The sequence below is a fragment of the Caretta caretta genome, chromosome 8, assembly GCF_965140235.1.
Source record: "Caretta caretta isolate rCarCar2 chromosome 8, rCarCar1.hap1, whole genome shotgun sequence".
Lineage (NCBI taxonomy): Eukaryota > Metazoa > Chordata > Testudines > Cheloniidae > Caretta > Caretta caretta.
In genome coordinates this window covers 92,342,517-92,360,121 of record NC_134213.1, presented here as the reverse complement: position 1 = coordinate 92,360,121, position 17,605 = coordinate 92,342,517, and the positions used below count along the sequence as shown (strand labels likewise).

Here is a 17,605-nt window from a genome sequence, read left to right as displayed (position 1 = left end):
CCCCACCCCAGAACCCACACCCACAGCTGGAGCCCTCTCTGCCCCACCCCCTGCACTCCAACCCTGCACTGCCCGTGCCCTGAGCCCCCTCCCACAGGTTCCTTTTACCTTTAACTATAGAGAGTTTTTAGAAGGAAAAAACCAGTCTTTTACATGGAATTAAAGATGGTTATAGTTGATCTTTTGGAGGGAAAGAGAATAAGTTAGTTGAAATGGGCTGGAGCTGTTGTTGAAGTCCAGTCCTGCTTTCTAGAAAATGAAACACTACAAAAACACACAAAAGGGGAAAGAAAAGAACAGCAAAGATAGAAAATGCAGCTTCTGTCTCTGATGTGGACTCTCACTTGCTGCTTCATTGCTGGAAAAACTCCAACACAGCACAGTCTTATCAGCCACTCTGAGACCTGGCAAACTTGTTCCAGTGATTGGGCTATTTTGGGCATTGCTTTTAGTTGCCTTTCTGGTCACAGGCTTACAGCTGTGTTGCAAACAAAAACTTTTTTTAATGGATGGCTAAGCCAGATACTTATTAGACAAAGGGGAAAAAGAGAAGAAGTAAGGTGAAGAGGAAAAAGGATGTCTGGGAGAAAGTGGGGTTGGCCAGTTCCATTGGAGGTAGTGATGTCATCTGAGTCCCTCTCTCTGGCCCAGTCTCTCAGGATCAGAACAACAATGGCCAAACAGTGTTGGAGTCTCAGGAGATGGTGGGAGTGGGAGCCATGGTGGTAAAGCTTGCTGCAGTGGTTGTTGGTAGACAGCTTATTCTTCTGCTGCTGCTTGATTTTCTTTTAAATCATTCCTTTTAAGACCCCAAAAGGGAATGATGGGTGAAACGCGTTATTTTGTCAATCAATTAGACCTAATTTCTGAAGCACCAATTTTGGTTTGATTTTCAGTTCAACCCATTTTGAGTTTACCAGGCATGATTTTAACACAGTCCTTGAATTATATCACTAGGCCTGTTTCTTCAGTCTAACCTAGATTTTATCTCCCTTTTACATAATATTCATTGTTTAATGTTATTGTGACATCTTATGAACTTTCACTTACCGCTTACAGTTAGGATAAATTTGTAGGCCCAATTATTACAACAGTTCCTATCACAGCTATGTGGTAAAGAGAATATTCTTATATTAATACCCACTTTTAATGTCTTTTCACTTCTTTATATCAAAGTACGAGGGGCGGAAGTTCCTCTGATTTTTTTTTTCTGGGTTATAAACTTCCATGTCATTTACAGATTTAAGCAAGTACATGCGAGATACTACTTAAGCTTATAAAACCATCAGATAAAACTTCAGTTGCCCAAATCTATAGTATGTTGCTATGTACTGGATGCTGGTTGGACTCAGCAAGCACGTCATAAAACAACATAACTATTGCCTTAGTGACAGAATAAAAACCTGTGCCTACTGACCTGATAACAACATCATAACCAGGTGATGACATAATTTCTTCCCTCTCTGTGAAGTCCTGATCTTTTCAAGAAGACATGTTTTTAAAAACAAACACAAAAAAAACCAAACCCTTATAGAGAGCCCACTGAGTCATTATGTTCATATCTACTTAGTTTCTTTTCCTTTTCCTTTTTCTCTTTTTTCTTTCTTTTTTTTTTCAAGGGATAATGGAACTTTCTGAAGTTATTGTTAAGCATCTCAGCAAAAGAAAACATTTAACATAAGCAAACTATAATGCAGAAAATCAAACATAGTTTCCAAGTAGCTGTCTATGGGTTTTGATTCCCACAAAATAAAGTAAATATCCTAACGTATTTTGTGGTGCTGACATGTCTCCCATTGAAAATAAGAAAAGATTTCAAAATGGTGCCCCTCGTGAAATTCTAGATATTCTCTTGCAGTTCCATTTCTGTAGGATTTTCTATAATCCTTCATCACTCGGGTATCTGAGCAGCTAACATAATAAATTTTCTTTCCAAAAGAAACCCTTTCCTTTAAAAAAAAAAAATCAATCAATTTAGGCTGTCACTGAAGAATAACTACATGGGATAGCTGAAAACCTCAAGGGAAATATATTGCTTTGACTACATTTTCATTTTTGTATAATTAAAATAATTGTAACTTACGGACCTAACTCCAGCTAATTAAATTTTGGACTCTGATACATTTGCAAAGTAGGATTAATTTAACCAGTGTAAAAAATACAAATTCTAATCTAAGTAGGCAGTTAAGAAAAATTGATGGCAATTCAACTAAATCCAAACTATTTATAAAACAGATATAATATCCCTAGTGAATAATTTCTTTTAAATTGAGAAAAAACATAAGACAAATTTATCACAAGTTAATAATATGCTAATTTGAACTCTGAATGTCTTTGTGGAAGTATTCCCTTTTTGCCAATTTCTTAAACTTTACCTTTGAGTTTAGGATACCACCTCTAGAACTGTATCTCCTTGTATGGTAATTGCAAATAATAATAACTTTGAAGCTCTTCAAACTTTAGGGTAGTGTTATTTCCTTCGTGCCTGATCCTTTCATGTTCTGTATACCTCAAACTGCTATTGACCTCAGAGGGACTCTGGAGTATACAAGGCAAGCAGAATCAGATCTTACTATGCAAATAGATATATATATTTGGGCACTCCCAAATATCAAACTTTTAAAAAGGTGGTGAGGAAATGAAGGGGTGGGGGTTGGGGAGGAAATAAGGAATATATTTTGCAGGAGTATTTGTAAAATATGTATATGATTGCCATACAATTTGTTGCTGGATTACTTTAACCATTTGAAGAATATTCACTTGTTGATTCCTCCTTGGAAAATAACCCCAACAGCAAAAACTGAATGTCTTTTAAAATGTATCGTGGGTTTTTGTTGTCCTCAGATGGAGAAAAGAGTCAGCACCATGTGATTAGCAAGTGCAACTTGACCACTCTTGACCTGTAGGCCATAGTTTAGGATCAGCTATTAAAAGCTGTGTTAGAAGTCGTGTTTAGATAACTTTTCTCATGCTGAATTTTTTTAGAACTTGCCATAAAGGATCATTCATTTGACTCTGAACACCAGACATTGTTTATTTTCTTTATTTAACAAAGGTTTGAGCAGTGTAGGAATTCTGTCTCATTTGTATTGAGTGATGGAAATAGCCGCTAGTATTGGCCAAACTTAATTAAGTATGAGGTTGCTAATTTCTTGTATTAAGCATTATGCAATATGTTAATCATTTTACAGCTGGAATACTTTGAGCTTGGCAATATTAACTCAATATAAAAATATATATATTGCTTTGAAAATAAGAGTGACTAAACTGTTGAAAATTAACATTTTTCTCAGTCTTAAAGCTACACCTTCATGGTCTATCTTGAAGTCATGATGGAAAAATAGGGTATTCTTCAAAAAAATTCAATACCTATTTTTTCCATAAGAGAAATGATAGAAAAGCTAAATCAGTGTTATAAAGTGTTACCTCTGAATTCAATATCACATCCTGCCCTCCTCCTGCACATGAACTGATGGCAGGATAATAGCGTGGACTGTCCAAATCAAAAGTGAGTACACTGACAGAGGTTAGCATTGTTTACTTTCTCCTGTTTGCTTTTTCATATACCATTTTACCACAGTGCATTTGTGCTTGAAACCTCTTCCGGCATACTGATGTGTCTTCCTGAAAGTAAAGTAAAAATGTAATGTGCGATGCTGCTTTGCCTATTTTTAGTATCCTCATAGGCAATGGGATTTATATTTCATGCGCCCCTCATTTCTCTTTATCGTTTGATCTTCCTTTTAGCTTGTCATCATCTTTGAAGTGTTGGATTACCCACTATAATTAAATTCAAAACAATACATATTTAGCTTTAGTTTTAATTAAATACATCTGTACATGAACCAGTTTTTTTCCCCATTCTTTTTAACAGATAAACAATCAGATATTGTATGGAAGAAGCCACCAAAATGCCTCTGCAATAATTAAGACTGCTCCGTCAAAGGTCAAGTTGGTTTTCATACGGTAAGACCAGTTCTCATCAAAACATCTAATTGTAGTTGAGCCTTTACATTAATAGCCTCATTTTCAGAGATGCTGAGCCCCTTTGATTCCCTTTGAAATAAGATAATCTTTTTCTTAACCACGTTTCTGAGCATTGTTGAGAAGATCTCTGTAATGTTGTTTAAAATCTCTTTCCAAGGATAACTGTGATGGCCTGCTCACCCTCTGGTGAACAGGTGACAGAGATGCTTAGAGACTGTTTATCTGGTACCTTTTGCTGCCACCATTATGCACAACAAGTATTCACTCCTTCTCTCTTAGATTTAGTTTTAAAAGGTTTTAGTCATTTCTCCCTAGGAACTAGAGATACACTCTAGCATGTGGAAATTATTAGGTAGCATCACTTATAACTTAGTAGCACATATCCGATTTAGTCTTAGAGTTAGTAAAAACAAAGCATCTTATTTATTACACTAAGGACAACTATAATCTAACATGGAACTGGAAGCTTTAAAGAAATAGTTTTATACACAGAAACTGCTCATCTTATCAGGTCTATGTAACTCTACCTTGAGCGTCTTAATTATTTACAAATATACATACATACTGTGCCAGGACCTACGGGCCCGTTACTTCCTCTGAGACTCTGCCCTCCAAAGCCCACCTCAATCTACCTATGTGGGGCTAGGGATACCAGCTGAGCTCTCTTCAGGTTTCCTCCTCAGAGTTCTGCTAACCCTTCTTAAGTGAGCTACCCTCTCCAGGCAAGTCTATCCAGACCTTCTGTCTGACCCTCCAACTCCCTGTTCCCTGTGACTTCTCAGACCTCCCTCCTCAAGATCCACTCTCCAAATGTCACCTTGACCAACTTCCCACACCTCCTGAGGTTCCACCCTCTGGTGATGTCACTGCAGATGATGTACCAGCCTCAGCAGTTCCTTAAAAATAACTTTGTGGAAGTCTGAGAGATGCAGGGGGCAGTTCACACCTCTTAGAGCTATGGTTTCAAGCTGCCTGCAGACACAGACGTCATTGCATCATTCATGGTTTCATGCTTTCTTCTGCAGCTATCAGGTCTAGACATTATTAAAAAATTAATACTAAGATTCTGATGTTGTCAAAGGTTTATGTTGCATATTCACATGCCTGTGTCTTAATCTGGCCTGGTTGGGAAGGGAAATGCTCTGATGAGTTTTCTTTCTCTTGAAATCACTCCCTGTAGCTTCTGTAGGACTCTTTGGTTTGGCTTGGCCTGCGACAAACCCATAGAAAATTAACCAGTTCCTATGCAGAATGGCTAATTTCTAGGGTTTATATATATAAGCCACAAAGGGATACTGGAGGAGGATGGGTTTGGCCTCTGGGAGGAAAGACCAGGTTAGGCTGTCTGCAATGAGTTCCAGTCAGCTCTCAGGAGGGGTTAGGCAGTTGACCTTACTGTTAAAAATAAAGAGAACTTTTCATGGAACCCAGAAAAGTTCAGTCTTGAAGAGAGAGCCACTTGGGGAGAGTAGGCAGGTGGGAGTATGAGGCTTCTTGCTTCATGTGGGAAGTGACTTCTTCTAAGAGTGCTTTTTGGATGGAATGGCTCATTTTTAAAGAGGGGTGTGGTAAATGGACTCAAGGAGGGAACAAGGCCACCTTTGTGGTGGTTATGTGGGGAGGGAATGAGATACTGCAGTGCACCATGTATCTTTCAGTTCCTAAGGATCAAAGATGGGTGTATTTCTTATTTTTAGATCTGCTCAGGAACTGAAATGTCTGTCCTGCAGAAACACTTGCATTTGGGGGGGGATTCCAAATCAGATCAAACAGTGAGATATGTGCGATTTTCACTGGGAGGGACATTTTCAAAAAAATTCTTTTTGGAAGGACCAAGATGAACTGTTCAAAAATTTCTGGTCCCAGCTCTCCAGCCTCCCCAGCTCTGCAGCAGCCAGTGAGCCCAGGTTGCCAAGGAACTGGGGAGGTGTGTGAAGAAGCTGTTAGGAAACCAGTGAAACCTGCTTGGTTTCCCTCAAAAGATTTATCAGAATCAACACTTTCCTGTGGAACCTTTTGATTTTTGCCACTGGACCAAACATTTTTGCCATGTTCCACTGGAAAATTTCTGACCAGATGTACTTCTATTCTATTCTAAGCAGGAAAACATTCTCTATATTATTTTGGCTGTAAATGTATTAAGACATCCTAACTTCCTCCACCATAGTCCCAGCCTAATTAGAGCTGCCATTGTTCTAATTTGGGGACGGGGGAGGGCTTCTGCTTGTATCATTAGAGTGAGGACTGTCCCTTGCACACAGTTTTGGCTGTATACACTTTAATACTCAGGAATGAGTAATTTAGGACAAATGTGTGTAGTCTAGTTGTGGCTTGCCTCGTTTAATTATGCCCATACCAATTGGTTACATGGACTTCTAACCCATATATATTTGTGTGGCATATACTAGAATTTATATAATTTATTCATAAATACCTATTATTGATGTATAACCATGTGTGTGTTTGTGTGTTTATACTCACACATCTGTCTGTGAGGCACAGTACACACAAATATAATGGAAGAGCTGTGTTAGTGCAATGAAGAATGAGTTGCCGTACTTGGCAGTGCAGAGGATTCAGGGGTGATTAATGACTTTGCCTGCAGCTCTTGTGTTACTTCCCCTAGCTATTGAAAATTAAATGTCACATACAACAACTCACTCTCCATAAGTTAATTGCATGTGGAATGTGTGTCTGGTGTGAAAGCTCCAGAGGCTGAAGCAGAACATACGAAACTGAACCCCAGAACTAGATATAGTGCAGGCTGTCAGGTCGTCTCTCTGAAGAGCAGATTGCTTGCAAAATCTGCCACAGTCTGCCACCAGACACACTTTTCTTTTAACTTTCTGTAATTAAAAATATCACAAGGCTCCTAATAAAGGTAGCTCACTTGCTGTGGAGTCTCTTTGGACATGAAAATTTCTAGTATGTGTTTTGGATCACATTTAAGAGATATTTATCTATAAAGGCAATAGAAGGGCTTGCCTAAATCTTCCTTTTTTCCAGTTTTGATCATCTATGAATGTATCCATTGGAATGAGAAGAGCTTCTTTTTAAAAATAACAGTTTCTCAACTACATACACTGAATTAGAAATGGTGTAGCCATTGAATTTGTTCCTGTTACTGTCTCTTGGGCAAGAGAAGGTGTCATTTTAAAAGTTGTTTTCCAAGTTGTAAATATATGTAATGTCTTTAGACTTCAGCAGAACAAGCGTCTTGTCACTGCTGTCTGCATTATGTTATGGTGCATTGACAATGGATGTATCTGTCTGCTTGACCTGAGCACCCTTTCAAATATTAATGGAAAGAAAGGCTCTCCAAGGGAAAGTGTTATTAGCAATCAGAGCAGCAGCTGCAATGAGTAGGCAGTAAAAGAGGGGAAAAAACAACCGCAAACTCACTGCATCTAGCTGTACACTCATCCTGTAAGTAAACCAAATACACTGCAAAAGTTTGTTTCAAAATCCTGCAAAAAACAAATACAAGCTTGAAGTCTAGTTAGATTGTATTATACGAGAAACCATAAGCTACTTAATGTAAACTATTCTGGGCCCAAACATCGTCATTGTATCTCCTGAAATCCCCTTCTCATTTAAAAAAAAAAATCCCCATGTCCCTCCCCTTTCTACTTGGTTGTTTATCTTTTCTTATTTAGACTATAAACCAGGGGTGGGCAAACTTTTTGGCCTGAGGGCCACATCAGGGTTGCAAAACTGTATAGAGGGCCAGGTAGAGAAGGCTGTGCTTCCCCAAACAGCCTGGCCCCCACCCCCATCTGCCCCCCCCCACTTCCCGCCCCCCTCAGAACCCCTGACTGCCCCCTCCTGGGACCCCTTCATCCCCACCCCGGGACCCCACCCCCTCTCCAATCCCCCCTCTCCGACTGCCCCGACCCCTGACAGGCCCCCTGGGACTCCCACACGTATCCAACCCTCCCCCTCCCCCCGTTCCCAGTCCCCTTACCTCCCCCCTCCCCGAACTTCCACTCCCTGTCTCCTGACTGCCCCCTGGAACCCCCTGCCCCTTATCCAACCCCCCTGCTCCCATACCATGCCGCTCAGAGCTGGAGGAGCTCGCAGCCATGCCACCGTGCTCCCTGGCAGGAGCGGCAGACCAGAACGCTGGCGGCGCAGCGATCTGAGGCTGCGGGGGAGGGGGGATGGCAGGGGAGGGGCTGGGAGCTAGCCTTCCGGGCTGGGGGCTAGCCTCCCCGACTGGGAGCTCAAGCCCTGGGCAAGACGGTCCCGCAGGCCAGATGTCCATAGTTTGCCCACCTCTGCTATAAACTCTTTGGTATGTGATTTTTGTCTCAGTTTGTATGCATATCCATTATTTTTTCATGTGATGACACAGCTTCCAAATTGTGCCAGCCCCAGAAGTGGTTCAATTTAACAGGGCTTTGGAAGCTTGTGTTTGCTCACTTCTTTTAAAGGATTTTTCTTAAATCTCTTCCCCATAATATTTCAATTAAAATATTGAAACACAGCTAACTCATACACCTCTTTGCTACAATATTGGGATTGAAGAGCAATAGACATCTTGAGTCTCGATGCATCTTTTCTGTCTGCACATACAAAAGCTTTTCCAGCTAAAAATGCAAGCGGTGACCATATTAGTGACTGCAAGCTGTGCTGATGGGTTTGCTGCTTGGATGACTTCGGCTGTGTCCCTCTGATTAAAGATCTGGAGAGAGCAGAGTGCCATTGCATTTATTACGTTTGAAAACTGGGGGTGAACCACTCACAGCTAGCAAAGAATTTTATCTATAAAGTTTCTCCTGTAAGGAGTTTCTGGTACAGCTCCACCTTACCTTATTGTACCAGAAAGTCAGAACCAAATAACAGAAGTGATCAAACATTATGTTGCACGGAATAGCTACTTCAAAGCAGATGAACTGTTCTCCAGTTAGCTGTCACATGGTACCCTATAGATTGGTATTTATACAGGCGATGAGAATCAACAGCCTCAAGAATAGCGATTCATCCAATGTAATAGAAGAAGCAGCAATACTGGATAGTGTTTGACTTTCCAGTGTGGTCCCTAGCTGTGAGCTTTCCTTACAGTGGAATTGGGTTATGGATAGCCAACCCAGAGTTGCTGAAACTAACAAGCTCTTCATCTCCTTTTACACCCCATTCATTCTCAGCAACAAGAATCTAGCACCGTGCTTTCAATTAGCCCACCATTAAAAGCACTGGGAAGTCTCATCTCCAACCCTGCAGTTGGCAATCCCTATGGCAAGAAGAGCCCTGTGCACTGGTGCTGACATCACCTAAAGAACCAACCACAAATATGAGGCATAATGGATCCCCCAGGGTCCAGTGAGTGAGAGTGAAGGGGTTGTAAAATGAGATGAAGAGCTTGGACATTTCATTGCATGTATAGAGTTGGATGAGCCAGTCATGACCATAGAAGAAATACAAGGTGTCTTCAACCTTTCCATTTCTACCAAGAAACAAATCCCAGCTCAAAAACTAAAGTGCAGTGTGAAAAACTTGTCTCATACTTTCTCACCTCCAGATAGTGTTAAAAACTGCATTACCGCCCTTTCCCAAAACTTTTGCTGATTAGACAAATTGCTGTAATTGCAATGAGGAACATAGAAGTCCCATTGTATTAGAAAGTTTTTCACGCCAATTTATGATCTTTTCCACTATAAAGTTGACAGTGGTCATTTAAAACAGCTGTTTCTGGCCAAACTCCAAAACACAGGCCTTAATGCAGTGCTATTTCCCAACAGCCTCGTTAGTTAGTTACATAAACTTGTAATAGCATATGAAAAGTTCACAGTTGTATTATCACTGTGGTTTTTATTTAGATTCAGCACATGTTGCTGTTGCTTGGCTTTCTCCAATAATGAACTGGAAGAAATTCAGCCTGTAAACATAGTTTGTTTGTTTTAAAAAAAAAAAAAAAAATCACCTGAGCATTGTAAAAAAGAAAGTATAATCTTTCTGGGAAGCAGAGCTCAATTTAAGCATTGCCTTTAGTTTATGTTAAATAACATTGTACCATACTGAGTAGCAGTGCAATGCTGTTTTCTAGCTAATATGGCAAATGGGGCTTGTCTTTGTGAATCCCAAGTACTGGAAACAATAACTATCTTGGCTGGGATTTTCAAAGGAGCCCAGCAGAGAGAGGTGCTCAAATCCCATTGGAAATTCAGTGAGAATAAAGCAGCTAATTCCCTGAGGCTTTTTTGAAATACCCAGCGTTACCCCCTAGTGGGTGCAGTTTGCCAGACAAATTTTGAAATGTTACTTGGCAGTAATCTGGAAGAGTAGTGGAAATTTTACTGTGATAGCAAAAATATTTTAATGTATTTTGTTGGGAGGTTCTATAGGGCTTTGCTTTCCAGAAAAGATCAAAAATGGGCTGATGCCAAACACTTTATTTCCAGGTTTGACATTCTCCCATTCCCCCATTATTATTATTTTTTAAACTTCCTTCTAGGCTTCTCCCGGTTTTGGTACTTCTATATGGGCAAGTCCATATGTCCAGGAAGTTAAAACATTCATTCTCTTATTTTTAAGATGGCAATGACCCAGCCTACTCTGCAGCCCAGATTAAATATTCATTTTAAATGGTTGTCATAAAATAAGCAGCTAGTTAAGTGTAGACTGAAAAAAAGGGGGAAAGATGAGAGCATTCCCAATGTCAGTAGGAAAAAAATCTTTCAAGCTGATGCATAATAGCAAAGAGTCATAAACACCACCCTATACCGGAAACCTACTGACCGCTATTCCTACCTGCATGCCTCCAGCTTTCACCCTGACCACACCACACGATCCATCGTCTACAGCCAAGCTCTGCGATACAACCGCATTTGCTCCAACCCCTCAGACAGAGACAAACACCTACAAGATCTCTGTCAAGCTTTCTTACAACTACAATACCCACCTGCTGAAGTAAAGAAACAGATTGATAGAGCCAGAAGAGTTCCCAGAAGTTACCTACTACAGGACAGGCCTAACAAAGAAAATAACAGAACGCCACTAGCGGTCACCTTCAGCCCCCAACTAAAACCCCTCCAACGCATTATTAAGGATCTACAACCTATCCTAAAGGATGACACAACACTCTCACAAATCTTGGGAGACAGGCCAGTCCTTGCCTACAGACAGCCCCGCAACCTGAAGCAAATACTCACCAACAACCACATACCACACAACAGAACCACTAACCCAGGAACTTATCCTTGCAACAAAGCCCGTTGCCAACTGTGCCCACATATCTATTCAGGGGACACCATCACAGGGCCTAATAACATCAGCCACACTATCAGAGGCTTGTTCACCTGCACATCCACCAATGTGATATATGCCATCATGTGCCAGCAATGCCCCTCTGCCATGTACATTGGTCAAACTGGACAGTCTCTACGTAAAAGAATAAATGGACACAAATCAGATGTCAAGAATTATAACATTCATAAACCAGTCGGAGAACACTTCAATCTCTCTGGTCACGCAATCACAGACATGAAGGTCGCTAACTTAAAACAAAAAAACTTCAAATCCAGACTCCAGCGAGAAACTGCTGAATTGGAATTCATTTGCAAATTGGATACTATTAATTTAGGCTTAAATAGAGACTGGGAGTGGCTAAGTCATTATGCAGGGTAGCCTATTTCCCCTTGTTTTTTCCTACCCCCCCCCCCAGATGTTCTGGTTTAACTTGGATTTAAACTTGGAGAGTGGATGAGCTATTACCAGCAGGAGAGTGAGTTTGTGTGTGTATGGAGGTGGGGGGGTGAGAGAACCTGGATTTGTGCTGGAAATGGCCCACCTTGATTATCATGCACATTGTAGGGAGAGTGGTCACTTTGGATGAGCTATTACCAGCAGGATAGTGAGTTTGTGTGTGTGGTTTTTGGGAGGGGGGTGAGGGGGTGAGAGAACCTGGATTTGTGCAGGAAATGACCCAACTTGATTATCATGCACATTGTGTAGAGAGTTGTCACTTTGGATGGGCTATCACCAGCAGGAGAGTGAATTTGTGTGGGGGGTGGGGGGTGAGAAAACCTGGATTTGTGCTGGAAATGGCCCAACTTAATGATCACTTTAGATAAGCTATTACCAGCAGGACAGTGGGGTGGGAGGAGGTATTGTTTCATATTCTCTGTGTGTATATAAAGTCTGCTGCAGTTTCCACGGTATGCATCCGATGAAGTGAGCTGTAGCTCACGAAAGCTCATGCTCAAATAAATTGGTTAGTCTCTAAGGTGCCACAAGTAATCCTTTTCTTATTGGAGGTACAGTTAGACAGAAATGGTCAGGCTTATAGAGGGGCAATATATATATATATATATATTAAAAATTGTTTCCTGGTAGGGAGTGGAGGGAGAGGAATGTCTAATGGTTTATACTTAGTGTGGTGAAGAGGAGGGAGGTATGGTAACTTGCTCAAACAGACGTGGGAGAGAGCTGGGTAAGCAAGCCTTGCCAAAAGCGCAAGCTTTCTGCCACTTATGCATTGGTTTCAGCCTGCTTGCCTTGGCCCTTTACACTGACTGAGTTTCTTATTGCTTCAGCACTGTGAGATAGTGACTGCTATTGACATAATCAGTCAGCACTCTTTTATCTCTGACTAAAGTGAAAACCTGGGGAGCCTTCCATCCTAGAGTGCTTCACATCATATAGACATACAACACCACTGAAAGGCAGACACGTCTTTGGTGTGAGTCAACAATCAGGTGGACAATATGCACGCAATATCCTACGCAAACCGTGGAGGAGAGTTGGAATAAGGACAGTGGTGTAAAATTATGGGACATTTAACATCCTTGCAAAATGGAGAGACATTTATTTTTAAGGTTATATTGGCAAGATGAGCATAGTGTGTAAATTGCATGAAAGTTGTTCTGACCTTGAAAAAAATGAAGGACTGTCTCAACCCTGATGAAATGCTTCCAGGAAATCTATGAACAAGTTGATGTTGGGCAATATTTTGCATGAAGTGGTATCTTCGAACAGGTTTCTTAGCGGTAACCGTAGTAACGGATGGCAAATGTGCTGAATTTTCATTTGCAGCCACTGTAATTCAAACGCAATCCTCAAACCGCTAAGCATCTGCTCCAACATCAAAAGACGATGATAATTAATTTTAATTTTAAATAAAATTCCTGTTTTAATCAAGGAAATTTCTGGGAGTGGAGTGCAAAAAGCAATTTATTATTAGCTCTGTGATTTTAAAATATGCTCCCACTTTGAATCTGCTTTGAAGCGGTCTCTGTTGAAGTATTAAAGTGTTTGAATTTGTACAATTACAACAGGGATAGATTACAAATTGTGACTTTTTGCAACCCTGTTTTTTCCCCCAAGGAATGATTGTAATTTTTTATTATATGGAATAAAAATTACCGTCTGTTTAAAAGGACATACATTTGTAAACCTGATGATGGTGTTTGTAAGTTCAGCAGAAACTATTTTTATGTAATTAAGTAAAAACAATTTTATAATATTGATATTAAGATTTATGTTTAGCAATGTGTTAGAATTATAACAGCATTTCTCACAAAGATTTTAAGATGTATGCATTATCATCAGGCTATACGTTTTGCGTCATGAGCTGTAGGTTATGCTCGCTTTCATGTTGTTAGTGCTTATGTAAGACTTTGTCCATTGCTGGTGGGAGGGGGGAAGGCTGTATAACGTGAATTAATAGTAGGCAAAAATTGCTAGGTTTCTTAGACATCTTAGATTTGCTGATTAATTCTCATATGTGAGAACTGCCATGTAATTGCAGTGTACCATTGTGAAAAGAAAAGCAGGAAGAAATGTCCTTGCCTAATATGCTGTACTGGTACAGTAATACATGCTTGGAAATCATGATGTGAAGATGAAAAGAAAATGTGATGCTGCTCAATTACTTCAGATTTCTGGCATGGCCTCCTGCATGCATGGGTTGGTGACGCTGGTCATTGGAGCGCAGATGTTAGCATATTTTCTGAGTGCTGCGAAGCTTTGAGGAGGGCCAGAAGAAGAGGCTGAGAGAGTCTGAGTGAGGGATTATGATCAATACAGAGACCATTTTTTTTTTTGAACTTTATGGCTGCTTGGTTGAAGATAAAGTAAATGAATTCACCAACCTTTGCATGTAGGATTTATCCGTTCAAATGCCTATGATTGCATTCGCTACTTTCTGCTCTATTGAAGGTTGTTGATCTAGCATTGTCTTTCTTTCTGAGTAATCGGGATATCCTGGATTTACATGTTTAACCCTTTGAGGGATAATTGACAAACCATACCCAGGTTTTTCCTCCAGATATTTACACTCTAAAAGTGATTTTATAATGAACATTTGTCTAATGTCTTATTCCAGTAATTAAAGGAAAGAAAATCTTGTGCCTAAGACACTGGAACGTGGGAGATCTGGGTTCACTTCCTGGAGCTACCACAGATTTCTTGTGTGACCTTGGTCATGTCACATAATCTCAATCATCCACCTGCAAAGTGAGAATGATGATGTTTCCTTTTATCTGTCTTGTCTTTTTAAACAGTCCCTGTCCCAATGAGCTTACAGGCTACAGTTATGGAGCACCTAGCATAATGGGATCCTGATCTCATTTGGAGCCTCTCTGCACTGTTGTAATATAAATAATAAAAACATTTTTGTTGTTGATTCATTTGTACAGCTTTTTTTAAAGCAAAACTTGAAGTCTCCCTTTTTTTTCTGTGTCAAATACTACTTTAAAACAATATAATAGCTGCAGTTTCCTTGGTTACGTTTTATTAAGATCACAAAGGTGTTTACCTAATTTCATCAGCCAATTTTGAATGTCACCGAAGACATCCTGTAGCAAGGCAGCATGAATATCTGTCAGCCTTCCATAAAAACATCTTTGATAGTTGCAAAGTAATCAGTCGTTTTAGGAACACATAGTCATCCAAGAGGAAAAAGATACTTTAAATTATTATTTGAATATTATCTTTGAGTAACAATGTATTAATACCTAATGGATTTTGTGTTTTGTATTAACTGATTCCCCACCTCTCCTTAAAATCTTGCTAAGTTTGTTTCAGATTTTCAGAAATGTATATAGCAAATATGAACTGAAAAGAAAAAGCTACTTTACTAACACAGGTAGTAGATACAATAATGTTACCTATATGCCTGATAGGTGAATGCATTAGACATACCATGAGTAGATACTAGGAGCCTTTTCCTGAAGAGATTTTGAAATCTTTTTTTGAGCAGGAAAAGAAATACCCATGCAAAACGCCTTTTAAAGGATGCATTTTCATTTCCCATTTATTGTTCTCTAATACTATTGAATTGCTCAAACCCTATTGAACATAAATTAATTTATTTCCAAGGTGACATGCCATGATCCTATATTAACTAATAAGGGATGCAAACAGAAATGAAAAGTGTGCCTTTCTAGGCGCCTAATGTTTTTACATAGGATAAATATTTTACTAATAAACTGTACTTAAAAGAATCCTAATACATGAGGCAAGGACGAACTCAAAAAATAGTTTAGCCTTTGTGTCTGAATGTGTAATAAACTGATTCTGCCTTTTTTGATGTTTCATAGAAATGAAGATGCAGTTAACCAAATGGCTGTTACTCCTTTCCCATTACCTTACAGCTCCCAGTCTTCCATTGAGGTAAGATGTTTTTTGATTAGGGTTTACTAAATTAGATTAATCCTAATTAGTACAACATACATTCAAACACCTTGTCTGATTAATCCCTGAAAGCGAATATGCATCAGGTGGGAACTTGACCAAATGTGTGTGTTTCCCCTTGTTTTTTAAATGAAACAATTGGCATGGTGCTAGGTGACAAGATATTGTCTTAGTTACTGTGATACAGCAGGAAAATAAATCATTGAGCGAAAGCCTTGCTGTCTCCTGTCGCAATTATTTTCTGAGAGGGTTGAAAGTTTTGTGGGGGGGGTGTTGCCTGGAACACAAGTGAAATCTCAGGGTCCTCCCAGAGAAGAAATTGTCATTTTCAGTGGGAGAGACACAGGGAGACACCTTGTAAGTGAAGGCCAAGACGTCCCACCAGGTTTTGATTCTTTCACAGGCATTAGGAGTAAATCTAGGTAGCTGAATTTAGAAAATAAATATTGAAGGCCTGGCGAATGCCCACTGAAGGCAGTAGAACTATTTCCATATTTATTATTTGCATTACGGTAGAGAGGTAGGTCCCAACAATGATTGAGGACCCCATTGCACTGAGCATCATACATACAGTCACCTGGCGAAAGACCATCCCAGCTTTCAATCTAGATAGCCAAGATACTCAAGAGTGTAAGGGGAAACAAGCCTGGTGAAATAACTTGTCAGTTTGGCATGACAAGGAATAGAACCCAGGTCTCCTGACTCCCAATCCTGTGACCTATCTATTAGACTATGTGTACGATTTATGGCTATACTATAGACTACATTTTTGTAGTGGAAATGACAGTATGTTACTTTATCTGGCGTATTAACATGGCGTTTTAGTGTATAGATTCATAATATGCAACTAAAAGCATATGGATGTTTCTGATTGTTCTCCAACAGTAGGAGCTTCCTCAGCGTGACAGTGCTGTTCTATATTATGGTTGTTGCATCACCCCTAATGTGACTCTCTTTATCCTTTTGAACTTTATGAATGCATTGTGCTTACTGCGCAATGCAATCTGGAATGTTACCACATCGTTATCAATTTGATGTCTCCTCATAATAATATAACTGAGAAATATGGTACTTATTTGTAGATATAGCACATGGCTAGCCTTGCTGCTGCTTATTAATGCTATGTCTTCTTGAGCTAATAAATCAAAGCATGTTTTATGAGTCAATTGGGGCTTGGTCTAGCCTTGAATTGTTAAATTCTGGTCATTGGTACATTTGCTTTTTGATATTTTAATAAGCATTATTACAATCATGCAGCCTTAGCTCATGCTTTGAAATATTAGATGGAAGTTCTGGAGCATGCTTTTTGCAGTTTTCAAGTTACAGTAATGTTTAAGGCCATTTATTGTACATCCGTGATGCAATTCAAGTGCTATTATGCTGTACAGAAAAGCCACATTAATTAACTTTTGTTTCAGGGGAACTCTTTAATTAAAACCCTGGGTTTCATTTATCTATTTTGTAAAGGAAGAATATTTCTTTTTGAACTGAAGCTTCATGCTCCATTGGGTCCTGTTCCATGCGGCCAGAATCCTTGTTAGTCTGTGGTTTCTATGGACCAAGCCTTTAGGTTCACTTTAAAGTTTTCTTGGTCATTTTGTGATGACCTCCGTACCTTCTGTTGTCCCCTACACTATATCTAGAACTCCTCCCTTCTTATGTTGGTAAATAGTAAAGGTAAGACAAGTAGTAATTTCAGCTGCTGTGTTCTTGCACTCTCATGGTATTACCTGTTATCCTGCCCTTGAAGGGTTCATTCCTGTGGACCTGATGTTTAAAAATCTTCACTGAAAGGCAATATAAATTTTGAAGCAGCTTTTTGCAAATGTACATTTAGGGGAGAGAGGGAAAGGTTTGTCATTTTGCTTGAATGGTTGAATAGCTCAGGAACTGGTGATAGGTATAGAGCCTTCTACCTCTAGTTCTCCATTTACAATCTAATTTAAGTCATCAGACTAGAAGTTGTTGTTTTCATGTGATAGTT

General features: G+C 39.7%; 1 protein-coding gene across 6 annotated transcripts in view; it reads left to right on the top strand.

Moving 5' to 3' along the window:
- Positions 1-17,605, top strand: part of PATJ (PATJ crumbs cell polarity complex component) — a 211,293-nt gene that overhangs the window by 137,310 nt on the left and 56,378 nt on the right. For all 6 annotated transcript variants that reach the window (XM_048861224.2, XM_048861229.2, XM_048861225.2 and 3 more), the window contains 2 exons: positions 3,875-3,966; positions 15,528-15,600. In XM_048861224.2, coding sequence (XP_048717181.2) covers positions 3,875-3,966; positions 15,528-15,600 — 165 coding nt within the window. The remainder of the gene's footprint in view (positions 1-3,874; positions 3,967-15,527; positions 15,601-17,605) is intronic.